General features: G+C 34.1%; 2 protein-coding genes across 2 annotated transcripts; both read right to left on the reverse strand.

Moving 5' to 3' along the window:
* Positions 1-685: 685 nt before the first annotated feature.
* LOC131634282 (uncharacterized) lies at positions 686-1,953 on the reverse strand. Its single transcript, XM_058904928.1, has 3 exons — positions 1,546-1,953; positions 1,033-1,338; positions 686-730 (listed from the first exon to the last, which is right to left on the reverse strand). The coding sequence occupies exons 1-3, from the start codon at positions 1,951-1,953 to the stop codon at positions 686-688; spliced, it is 759 nt and encodes a 252-aa protein (XP_058760911.1).
* Positions 1,954-8,611: 6,658 nt separating this feature from the next.
* Positions 8,612-12,099, reverse strand: LOC131634277 (WAT1-related protein At4g08290-like). Its single transcript, XM_058904924.1, has 7 exons — positions 11,794-12,099; positions 11,497-11,559; positions 10,044-10,160; positions 9,722-9,965; positions 9,462-9,626; positions 9,180-9,331; positions 8,612-8,996 (listed from the first exon to the last, which is right to left on the reverse strand). The coding sequence occupies exons 1-7, from the start codon at positions 11,991-11,993 to the stop codon at positions 8,837-8,839; spliced, it is 1,101 nt and encodes a 366-aa protein (XP_058760907.1). The 5' UTR covers positions 11,994-12,099; the 3' UTR covers positions 8,612-8,836.
* Between the last annotated feature and the right edge of the window lie 461 nt (positions 12,100-12,560).

Genomic DNA, 12,560 nt, shown 5'->3' on the forward strand with positions numbered 1-12,560 from the left:
TGAAGTGCTTCTGAGCGTGATACCATCAGAACTTCAGTGCTTCTGTTCTCATGTTCTTCTGATGCTTCCATAGACCCATGTTCTGATTCTGCTTCGACCATCTTCTGATGTCTTGCCAGACCATGTTCTGATGTTGCATGCTGAACCCTTTGAGACAAAGCTTCTGAGCGCTGAATTATGCATACTCTTTATATATTTCCTGAAAAGGAAATTGCATTGGATTAGAGTACCATATTATCTTAAGCAAAATTCATATTATTGTTATCATCAAAACTAAGATAATTGATCAGAACAAATCTTGTTCTAACACTCTTCAAGTTGACTCTTCAACTCTTTCAGCTCAGAAGCGGACATTCTATATGGAGCCATCGATACAGGACTAGTTCTAGGAACTAAATCAATCAAAAAATCAACTTCTCGTTCCGGTGGTAAATCAATGATATCATCAGGAAATACCTCCGTAAATTCACAAACTATCGGAAATTCCCCAAAGGTTCTCTTATCGCGTACATCTAAGGTTGCTAACAATATAAACAATTCAGCTCCATCTTGAACTGATTCGTCGACTTGCTTAGCGGATAAGAATGAATCTTCTTTAATACAGTTCTCAGGAAAGATGACCGTCTTATCAAAACAGTTGATATACACACGATTAAATTCCAACCAATTCATGCCCAAAATCACATCAAGTTGTTCTAAAGGAAGACAAACTAAGTCGATCCCAAAACCTCTACCAAAGATACTCAATGGACAATTCAGACATACATAAGAAGTAGAAACAGAACCCATAGCAGGTGTATCAACAACCATACTTCTACGCATATCGGATAATACAAGATTCAATCTTCTAACACAATCCAAGGAAATGAAAGAATGTGTCGCACCAGTATCAATAATTGCAATCAAAGGTGTACCATTAATGAAGCACGTACCTTGAATTAGCCTCTCATCAGTAGTGGCTCCCGCACCAGACAATGCAAACACTTTTCCTTTTGCTTGCTCCTTCTTTGGCTTGTCACATTTTGTACTAACGTGACCTTTCTCTCCACAGTTGAAACAAGTCACATTCGAACCACCTCTACAATTAGTAGCTATGTGACCATACTTGCCACACTTGAAACAAGTAGTAACCTCTTTCTTACACTCAGCAGCTTTATGACCCTCAACACCACATTTGAAGCACTTAAGTGGAGTAGAAGATCCTCCCCAACTTGGCTTCTGGCCAAAACAAGCTTGTTTCCTCTTGTCATCATACGGTTTCCCACGATCCTGATTCTTTCCTTTCAAACTCTTGTAGAGAGAAGCACTCTCTCTACTGTCCTCATCATAAATCCGACTCTTGTTAACCAATTCAGTAAAACGGGTAATCTGTTGGTAACCAATAGCCTTCTTGATGTCATGTCTCAAGCCATTCACAAACTTCAAACATTTAGATCTCTCAGCATTAGCAGTATTATAGTGGGGACAATACTTGATAAGCTCCTGAAACTTAGCAGCATAAACAACAACAGTACCATTTCCTTGCTTCAACTCAAGGAACTCCACCTCTTTCTTCCCACGACAATCTTCAGGAAAATAGTTCTCTAAGAAGACATCACGGAAAAGATCCCAAGTAACCTCAATGCCATCTTCTTCAAACCTCTGAAGAGTGTTGTTCCACCAATCTTCAGCTTCCTTTTCCAGCATATGAGTACCAAACTGCACTTTCTGAGCATCAGTACAGTTCATAACTCTAAAGATCTTCTCAATTGCCTTCAGCCAAGCTTGAGCTTTATCAGGTTCATGTTCACCCTCAAAGACAGGAGGATTGTTCCTCTGGAATCTCCTTAAAGCACGGTACTCGTCATCATCCCTGTTCCGGTTACCCGCATTCGCTGGAGGGATCTGACCAATAGCACCAGCCAACATCGCCAATGCCTCAGCAATAGCGTCATCATTCCTGCCTGCAACCATCGTCCTAAACAACCAAACAACCAGACAAACAGTATTGATCGTGTCAGATACACAAATCATATACAACAAGATAGGAAAACATTAACGACTATTGACCAACTGGTCGACCATGCTCTGATACCACTAATGTAACACCCCTTTTTATTCCCCAAAATATTTAACATATAATCAGAGAATAGCATGCATATAATTCAAAAGGGCGTCACATCGATGCTTTTAGAAGAACTAAAAACCAGAAGAAAAAAAACTGACAGCGTTTATTTACACAACATACTACACCTGGTCATTTTAATAACACTCAAAATAAAATCACAATTTAACCTGGATATGCATTCACAGCGGAAAATATGATACTCATGTGATTCATAATGATTCATGTCCCATACCATGATCATACATCGACTAATGGTCTCAATTCAACATAAAACATAATCAAAAGGTTTGGCTTATAAGCCTCTCAAATGACATATAACCAATAAATAAGTTCACAAGTCATAGCATAATACATACGCAAATATAACATGAGTTCAATACACCTAGTCTACCCAGTGTTACATGACCAGAGCATCGACTCACTACCTAGTCTCCAATAACCAAGGAAGAACCTCCGGCTAAGTCCCGCACGAGCTACTAAACTCCAGAAACTGCATGTCGCCAAACGAGGGCAACATTAAAACAGAAGGGTGAGAATATGAACCATTATGAATAAAGTATAACGGAATACAATGGTTAAATCAACACTTCAAGTAATTAATCATACTATGTATAACCATGTAGATAATAGTAATCAACCCATATTTCACATGTTATCGAGTATACAACAAGCTTAAATAGTATAATATTTCAATTCTACTATTATATTCTCAATTAAGTACACAATCATAATTATCACATATTCATACATTTCATCAAATATGTATTCAAACTTCACTCGTTTTTCAATTATCAAACTCATACACATATCACAACTACACCAACTTCACATACTCAATTATCGCATAATTTTAATGTGACTCAATGCAAGATATGTGACGCTATGCATGTGGTACCGAATTGTGAACCCAAAGTTTCACCGCTTTCCGATTCAATATCTAGAATCCAAGCCACGCTTCCGATCAGGACAAGACCAAAGCCCATCCAAAATGTAAACATATAGTCTACCGCTTCCGATTCACTCTAGAATCTAAGCCTCGCTTTTGTTTCAAAGCAAACCACCTTTGTTTCAAGGCACACCATGATATGAATGTATGTACAATGTTAACAAACATATGCAATTAAGATCATCTCTACCATCTTAATATTTAGCATATCACAATAATCCACTCTATGAATTATCCACAATATTGTACACCACATTCTCATCACATAAGCATTATTCACATATAATAGTCAACACACAATTCAAATCCACCTTTTCAATTAACACTATTAATTAACACTATCATATGCTAACTCACAATTTGTCAATTTCATATGCTTTACTCACTTTCATATTAAACCAACAAGACATTAGTATTTTTTTATCATCTAGCTATTTCTAAATTTCAATTGTAGGACCATAATAGAAATACAATCCAACTACTATTTTTATTAGGAACATATTATCTTGCATAGAAGCCAATTCCATTCAAACATGCCTATTTACCAATTAATCTAAATATATTTATCATATATGTCTATTAATGAAGTGTGAAGGTGGTTCACATATTTATTTGGATCAATGGCCACCAACATGGCCTTCCATGCGCTATAGTGTGTGCTTGGATTACATTACCATTTGATCTAAACACTAGCAGTAGTAGCATTTCTATATAAAAGAAAATATAAGGTGGTGAGGTGACCTCACGTGTGATGTTTAGCAAAATAACATCATCAATCTAATAAATGAATAAAGGGGACATTTAAATGAAACAAGTATACTTTCCTTTTTGGCCAAAAACTAGTCAGCAAGGAATGTGTTCTATCCATAAGAAAATTAAGTGGTTCACGTTTCCTCCCCTGCGCAACAGTTAGTAGCAGTGGTATTGTCCCATCCTATAATTATATGGGTGATTCCACGGTTCCAAATTAAATTAGATGCTACAGGTTTTCAAATCAACCAATTGCTAGTGGCCCATGTTCTACTTAGTTATCAGCTAGCAAGTGAATGTTTTATTGGTTCATATTCATATACAGCAACAATAGCGATAAATAAAAGAAAAAGATGTGAAACGAAGCAAGTATGTCATGGCTACACAGTAAGTGGTATCCTCCATTGATTATCCACTTCCGTCCGTCATTAGTGTATAACTATGACATCATCCGGTTTTCATTTGCCGAATTCAAAAACTATATGAGCCCAATAAACTGTTTCGCCATTGGCTTTGTTCTTTCCTTCCAAATTTTCAGTTCCTCATTAAACCCAAATATACTAAATAGATTTCAGAAACAAGTAATTTATAATTTCAACTATGGATAAATAATAATGTTAATCTACCAATTACTCTATTATACTAGCCCACAATGATTAGGGATTCTCCCCCTTACCTCTTGATTTCTCCTCCAAAACCCTAGCTTTCCTCTTCTTGTTCCTCTCCTCCACTTCTATTCTTGAACCAGAAAATGAAAATGATGCTTCTCCCCTTATTTCCTCTCTTACTATATTTATTTATTATATTGGGCTTTAACATTAATAACACCCCCTAATTGCTTATCACTCCAATAAATAGGCCCAATTAATCTAACTCTCTAATAACTTAATTAATTCTATTAAACACAAATGCACTCAAGTTTAATTAATTAAATTAATAATTAAATCTCATAACGATTAAATAATTAATTAACACACCAAAGAGTATAAAATATTATAATAGAATAAATACTAAAAAAAACGGGCTGTTACACACCTGATGCAGTTTGTTCTCAAATAACATTTCTTGAATAAGACTTTGGGTGAAGTCCAGGTATGTTGTTTAAATTGCTCAGGATTATAGAGTCTTTTCGTTTTGTTTGAGTCTTGTTTGAGTCCCTCATGTTCTTCTTTCGAATATGAGAAGTGTCTAGAGTCTAGGTTATGATTGTCTATTTGAGTCAATCATAGGGTTTAAGGGTAGTGTTCAGGCATTGTTAAGTCTGAGGTCATTCTTTACAACTGTTTGGTAAAGAATAAAGAGTCTTGTTTCGAGTCATGAACACAATTCGTTCCTTGTGTTCCAAGTCCTCTATAGAGATGTGTTATCTCTATGGATAGTCAAGAGTTTGTTTGAGTTCCAATGAACTTGTGTCTTAGGTATCAACATCACAAAGCACATATTCCCTAGTAGAAGGACTAGGAATATATAGAAGTTTGAAAAAGCAACATTATTGTCTAGAGTGACAGTTTGGACATAATGTGGATTAGAATGGGCAGGTTCTGATCTGGATGTAAGTAATGTGTTATGGCCATACACAATTACTTTCATGATGAAGACTTCACTTAGTGAAGATGACTATGAAGACAAAAGTTCTATGATCGGATCAACACAGCTAAGGATAAAGGAGAATCTCTTATGTTCAAGGAGTATGTTAATCAATGTGTGAGATTGAAAAACACCTTATAAAGAAGGATTTCAAAGTATCTTAAGCCGACCATGATCTGATTCAAACATGGTAGGGTTATGCTCAACAAAATTCCAGGAGTGACAGTTCTGTTTGTTGAGATTGTGGCAACCTCTCTGTGTGTGATTTTAGTATCAAGGGGTCATCTGTTGATCATTTCTAAAGGAGATAAGTTCTTAGGCAAGGGTCTGTTGAAAAGAAAAGGGAATAAAACTTGTGGAAAATAATGGTAGTACAAATGTCAGACACAATGTTATGACATTCTACTTCTGGTGTAATTGTTTACTGTGAGGAACAAATTTGCTATAATGAGTGTGTTCAGCAGAATTGTTGAACAGAGGGTGCGGCTCTTGAAGATATGAAGATGAGTCTTATATTTTCCATTCATCATTTCAAGCTTATTCCGTCTGTGGGAGCTCAAACTATCTCAGATAGGGGGAGTAACTTCTTTTGTCAAGAGAAACTTCTTGGTTAAAAATACTTTTACATCATGAAGAAAATGTGATACTTTTGTCAGTTATTTGAATGGTTCAAGTTAACCATGTGCAATTGGTAACCACTATTCCTTCTATACACCAATGAGGTAGCTGTGTGCTAACCGTCTCAAGGTGTCCAAAAACAACAGAAGTCTATGTCTATGACTAGTGAGTAAGTAGGGAGTCTGTTAATTGGTCCAAATGATACTCTGTCTTAATCTTTTACAGAATCTTGGGCTATGTGCCTGAAGGAAAGAAAAGTGACAATGTCTGACATAATGTCATGACATGTTTAAAGACATTGAATCTTCACAGTCAAACAAGGAAATCTGAATTGAAGTTTATCTACACATCAACGGTCGTTGTAAAGTTCATTCAATGACTATGCATGCACTGGTAATTCAAGATAACTCCTATCAGAAAAACAGTCAAAAACTGCTTTGGAAAGAGTAAAAGCTTTTGGAATTGTTTCCTAATTAACCGTTTGACCATTGAACAAGACCAAAGACCATCGTTAATTCCTACAATCTTCATTTGCTATATAATAGCATCTCCGTGAATTGCAGAAATCAAACTCTCTCAAAATGTCGTTCGTGTGCGTTCTTGTGAGTCGAGTATGGGTTTGGTATTGTGATGGGTTGCTGTACCAAAACCATCTCAGAAAAAGAAAAACACGGGCTGGGGATGTTGATGGTCTCTACCATGGGTTTTTTTGCAATAACAACAAAGATGTTCCACTATATACAACCTTCAGTATAGGAATCATTTTCGTTGTGATTTGTGATCTGAGTTATGAACACAAATTGTGATTTATGTTCTGAGTTACAAGGAATAACGGCAAGAATCCAGTCTTGGTTCTCTTGAGAACTCGATCTAGGAGTGGATTTCTTGACACAGACAACAAGTATCTCCCAGGATTAATCGTTATATCCAATGGCAATATATGACATACTGTCCGTCTTTATCATATTATGGCTAAAAAGGGGGAGAGATACAGATGCTGATTTTGCTACTGAAAGTAAACATGACCAAGTCCTTGTTGTCTAAGTTGCTGCTGACTGTTACAAGAATAGTTTTAGCCAAAATAAGCCAAAGGGGGAGATTGTTGATGCTATGTCTGTCTTGTATTATTGTCTAATGTTTGGCTAAAACATTTAATAGCAGCAAATGGTCATAATGTGAATCTTGCAAGTTTATAAAGAACAAAACAGATTTAAGCAAGATGTTAGAAGGAATGTCATGACATCAACTCATGACATCGCGCCTGCAGAACTAGAAGGAAGATTCAGTTTGTACTTAACAGATACAGAATATTCTATGTGAATATTATGTAATCCTATGTGGCGCATATTTAAAGGTAAAAAGAATAATTGAAGATTCAGGAAGAATCAGATCAGAAGATTGGATTCATCAGTTTCTAATTTAGGAAACTCAGGATTAAAAGACCTTATTTGTAGCTGAATATTTTCTGCATATTTGTAACAACAAAAGTGTTGCGATTTGTAAGCCCAAGTCCAACTAGGATCAGGTTATAAATAGAAATCTTTGTAACCTAATTTTTTAGAGCTAATTGCCAGAGCTAGGAAGATGTAGTCTCTAGGGTTAACCGTGTAGGTGAACCACCCGGTGTGTGGGATGGTCACTGATTTGTGCCTCAAAACCTGTAGGTGAGAGGTTTAGTGTAATCACTCAGAAGCTGTGAAGCAATGAGTGAAGGTTTGTTCTTGGAGGAAGCTTGTAAGCAACTTCAAGTTGATATTGTGTTTATTTGTGTTTAGAATGTTGGGAATTAGGTTGTCGATGCAGTGACTGAGTTGTTGACTGCTAGACATCATTGCTATGATTGGGAGTGGAAAGGAGATATTCCATATCTAGGGAGAACCTAGGTAGAGATTGCATTGGGTAGGGTTTAAGTGCGAAGTTGTAAACGGGGGAGTTTAGCTTCAAACTAAGACTACTGATAGTGGATTTCCTTCCTGACTTGGTTGCCCCTAGAGTAGGTTAGTTAGAACCGAACTGGGTGAACAATTCTGTGTGTTGTTTTTGTTTCTGCATTGTTTGGTTTAATGACTGTGCTGTCACAGAACCTCTGCAAAGCAGAGTTATTTGTGTTAACTGAACTAATATGATCCCGGCACTCATGGACTTCTGAATGCAAGAAGTAATAAAAATTAGAGGGATCTGTATGTACTACCTCAGCTAAGCTGATGACAGAAAAGGTGTCGTGACATTGCGTATGACATTCTGAGTCTGTCTTACCAAAATTTTCACAATCTACATATTATATCATAAACTCTTGGTACTTTCAACAACGGTTATCTATTGTAACCGTGATCAAAAGTAATTAATGTTTTAAATTATTTGCTACTGCTAGGTTTCAAACTCAATACCTATGTGTATATATCACAACGGTTTATAAGAATAACTATTGTGATATGTGGTGCGCGCCCTGCCTTACAATAAGGATTTCCAGACCGTGGAGGAAATAACAAACTTACAACCACACTCTACTTAATAACGGTATGACACGCGTGATGATATCCCTTTTCAACCGTTGTGTAAAGGGTTTACCGTAGTAGTGAAAAAAAGACAATGATGCAAAATAATAATCCACACAAAATGACAAAAATATCTTGACATGAAAAAAAGTACATATACTTTCAGAAAAAATATGCATGCATACACTACTGCCTATAGTTGCAATATGATAATACTCCTTCAGAATGTGTAACCCAAAACACAAGCATGAGATAATATAGATAGCTATTGCATATTCTTAGTTAAGGCAACAGCAGCAGACTTTAAATTCATACATAATTAGTTGGTGTCGGTTACACATGATCAGATGAAGTAATTGGAAGCTGTTCTGCCTCAATTTGCTTCATTGTAACTGGTGATGGTGGCATAGTAGTAGTAGCTGATGAATAGTCTTTGGCTTTACCCCACACCACAGAATAAAGACCTATTGCAATAATTACAGCTCCAATGATACTGTTATCCATAAAGAGAAAAATTATTCACCAAACCAAAAACCAAAATTTTTAAAATTTGTCACAGTTAAATTATGATGAAATTCTTTATTTATTTTGTCACAGTTAAACTAAGACAAATATATACAGAGCTTCTAATAACTAAAAATAGGATAATAAAGCCTTGCTTATTAGTAAGATATACCTGCCCAAATGGAGTTGTTCTCCGAAAAGGAAGGAGCCCAAAGCACAAGTGGCGATCATACAAATAGGATTAAATGCTGTGAAAAATACAGGGCCTCTGCTTTGCAATACCAACCCTTGCACATAATATGTTATTCCTGATGTAACTACTCCCTGTAATTTTTATGGTCATTGAAAATATTTATTGATGTAACTATGAAATAGACAAGACCATAGAGTTATAAAAAGAGTTGACAAAGAATAAAAACATTATAACTTTGTAAGTAATAAAAAGAGTTATAACCATGTAGAGAGGACCATAGAGTCTAAAGTCCCAACCAAGAGCCCAAACTCGAGCACCAGAGTTATGCTCCGCCACCAACGCCACGATGCTACTTTCCAAAGCACCGACGAAGCAAATTAACGTAGACAATGACATTTCCGCCGGATACTTTTTCAACGTTATCGACTGCAATTCACAATTCATATTCATATCGTGTGTTATATAACATAACAGATGATGCGTATCGAAATTGAACAAGAGAATAATATATAGTTAGTTGCCTGTAATATGAAGAAAGACGACCAAGCGAAACAACCACATAATAAAAAGAGTGTTCCTGAGACCCAATGTTTTAGAGTTTGAGTATCGTGACTTCCAGCATGATGATGAGCTTTATTTGGAGAATAAAAAAGGTGGATTTGTGGGCCTTTGTAAATTATCATCAATAATGCACCTGAAAATGTTACTAATGTCCCAATCACCTTTGCTATGCTCCGTATCTGTTTAATATTTACTTGTTCAATCCTGATAAATGGTACTATAAGATTAGTAATTTTTTGTTTAAAATGATTATAGTAATAATCAATTTTTTTTAGGAGTTACCTGAAAATTACGGCTAAGAAAAAGGTTATAGAAGGCACACTATTATATAGAATAGATGTAAATGAAGCTGATGTATATTGCATTCCCAAGAAAGTGAATCCTTGATCAATCACTGGCCTGCAATAGTATACCATAGTCTTTATTATATATTATGAAACAAATTTTCTACGTCGTGTTTTGTTACACACTGTTTACTCAACTTGTGTTTTGTTATACATGCACCTATGATTGATTAACAAACTTAGATACAATTTTTTTTCTAATGAAAATATAATTTAAGGAATAAAAATAAAAAGAACATTTTTCATATATGTAAGAACTTGTCATATTTTTAGTAAAAAATAGTAAGAATCACAGCTATAAAATTGTATCTAAGTTTTATTCAAAACATAAATATGTTTCTTGGAAAAGAATTCATAAAGAGAGAGAAAACATATATTATGAGAAATATCTACTCAAAAGTCATTCTAGTATCTTAAACTATAGGGTACATTATTTATTAGTTAAGCTAGATAGATACAGATTGTTGATACATAATTGTTGATACATAAAATACATTAATGTAAAAAGTTGTAAATATTTATTATCTCCTACTAAATCACATTCTATTTAAATAAATCACATTAATAAAAAGTTAAATCTCAAATATTATTGATTATATGTTAAAAACATCTATTATATTTGATCAAACCTATTAATCTACTTAAAAATTTATTTTATACTAAAAGATAAAAAAAATTATTTAACATTCTTTTTAAAAGGTTAATAAATAAATTGCCTTAAATGTGTATTAATATTTTTTTATTAATGACTATTTTGATAATTAATTTAACTAAACTAATACTATTTGTGATACCTATTTACATAGTTAAATGTGATAAAATTAAAGTTTTAGTTCTCATCAATTTATAAAGGCTAAATTACTATTTAAATCCCCCAATTTTGCTTAATTTACGAAATTAGTTATTTTATTTTAAATTCAAATATTTTTAGTCCCCTCTCACGTTTTTTTTTAGCATATACTTTTATTTATAAAGTTCATAATATGTTAATATAAGATGTTCTCTCATTTTCACAAGTATTTTGTTATTTAAAAAATGAAAACATCCTTAATTTTGAGTGCAAAAATATGAGAGGGGGATTAAAATTGTTTAAATTAAAAATATGGGAACTAAAACTATTTAAATTTAAAATATAAAGACCAATTTCGTGAATGGACCAAAACAATAATTAAGTCAATTATAAATTATTTTATAATTTCAATTAGTTATTTGTATTATTTTTTCTATTATTACCATAATTATTTATTATTTTCATTCTTTCAATATTTCTATAAAACTATACAACTAATGAAACGTGCAGTTAAACTTTAAAAAATATATATTCTAAGAATATATGTTAGATTATCAAGAGTATTAATATGTAGCAATATATATAGATTTTAGTTGATTACTCCAAAAATGCGAGCGCCATTATCTGCAAAAAGACAGTCATAGTCATCTTTGGCCTAGCTTTCCTGCAAAATTGTAAGAAAAGCGGTTACTATAAATAGGAAAAGCCGAATACATTTGCTTTTGAAAAGTTTAAGTTATTGAGAGACAATTGAGTCGTGCGAATTTTGTATACGTAAGAGATTAAAGTAGTTATTATATTTATATAATTTAAGTAATAAAGACAATGATAATTTATAGGCTATTTGTAGTTTATTCTACAAAAATAAATAAATAAAAGAATAATAAGGGAATATCACCTTTCAAAAAACCATGCAAAAGGTGCAAGAGTAATTGCAGCAATGATATTGCGATAAACAATGAACACAAAACGACTCATTCCAATATTGAAACTGGCCAAGGCGAATATGGATGCTACTGCAAACCCAAGTTGAACTGCCACTGTCAATACATAAGGCTTTGCCTTACTGCCAAAACTAGCAAAACCTATTTTATCCATTTTGTTCTATTCAACAAAAAAACTGATATTGTTTAGAGTGATGGTTTCAAATGTATGAAGTAGCCTTCTTTATAAATACTAATAATTGTGATTAAGGAGTAATCCATTAGACATAGCAAGATGATAAGTATCCATTGAAGAGTCCCTGGTTATAAAGTTTTTTGCTTTTTCTCAATCAGATATGAAAGTTAAATTATTTAGTGGGAGTATATGCAACAAGCTTTGCTTGATTGAGATGATTGCTTTGAGTCAGAATACACTTTGGAGTAAAGCAATCAAAACCCCTCACCAAAGTCATACAAATAAAGACAACAATCGACATAACAAATTGATAATTCAGACTCATCCACCTCTTAATAGCTAGCCGCTCTACAAAGCAGGATGTGAGTCTCCATTTCGTCGACCTCAAACTAAGTACAAACATGGGGCAAAAAAGAGGAGCATACCTTTGGTCGGTTGGGTTCCTCAGGGACGTCCAATAAAATTTTCGACCAGATGCCAAAGAAGTTATATTGGGAGTCGCGGTGACATCCTAAAAGGGTAAATACCGTAGTAAGTGGGTAAAGA

The sequence above is a fragment of the Vicia villosa genome, unplaced genomic scaffold (genome assembly GCF_029867415.1).
Source record: "Vicia villosa cultivar HV-30 ecotype Madison, WI unplaced genomic scaffold, Vvil1.0 ctg.001278F_1_1, whole genome shotgun sequence".
In the NCBI taxonomy this organism is placed as follows: domain Eukaryota; kingdom Viridiplantae; phylum Streptophyta; class Magnoliopsida; order Fabales; family Fabaceae; genus Vicia; species Vicia villosa.

What these genes read in the sequence shown, in the direction of transcription:
- LOC131634282 (XM_058904928.1), bottom strand. Translation starts at nt 1,953, where the DNA reads ATGGTTGCAGGCAGGAATGATGACGCTATTGCTGAGGCATTGGCGATG. An exon ending in ATTGTCGTGGGAAGAAAGAG is followed by an intron (nt 1,339 to 1,545) that starts GTGGAGTTCCTT and finishes TTGGTTAACAAG; the next exon opens with AGTCGGATTTATGATGAGGA. An exon ending in ACTGTGGAGAGAAAGGTCAC is followed by an intron (nt 731 to 1,032) that starts GTTAGTACAAAA and finishes TATCTTTGGTAG; the next exon opens with AGGTTTTGGGATCGACTTAG.
- LOC131634277 (XM_058904924.1), bottom strand. Translation starts at nt 11,993, where the DNA reads ATGGATAAAATAGGTTTTGCTAGTTTTGGCAGTAAGGCAAAGCCTTAT. An exon ending in TCTATGGTCCTCTCTACATG is followed by an intron (nt 9,332 to 9,461) that starts GTTATAACTCTT and finishes TAAAAATTACAG; the next exon opens with GGAGTAGTTACATCAGGAAT. An exon ending in GAACAACTCCATTTGGGCAG is followed by an intron (nt 8,997 to 9,179) that starts GTATATCTTACT and finishes TATGGATAACAG; the next exon opens with TATCATTGGAGCTGTAATTA.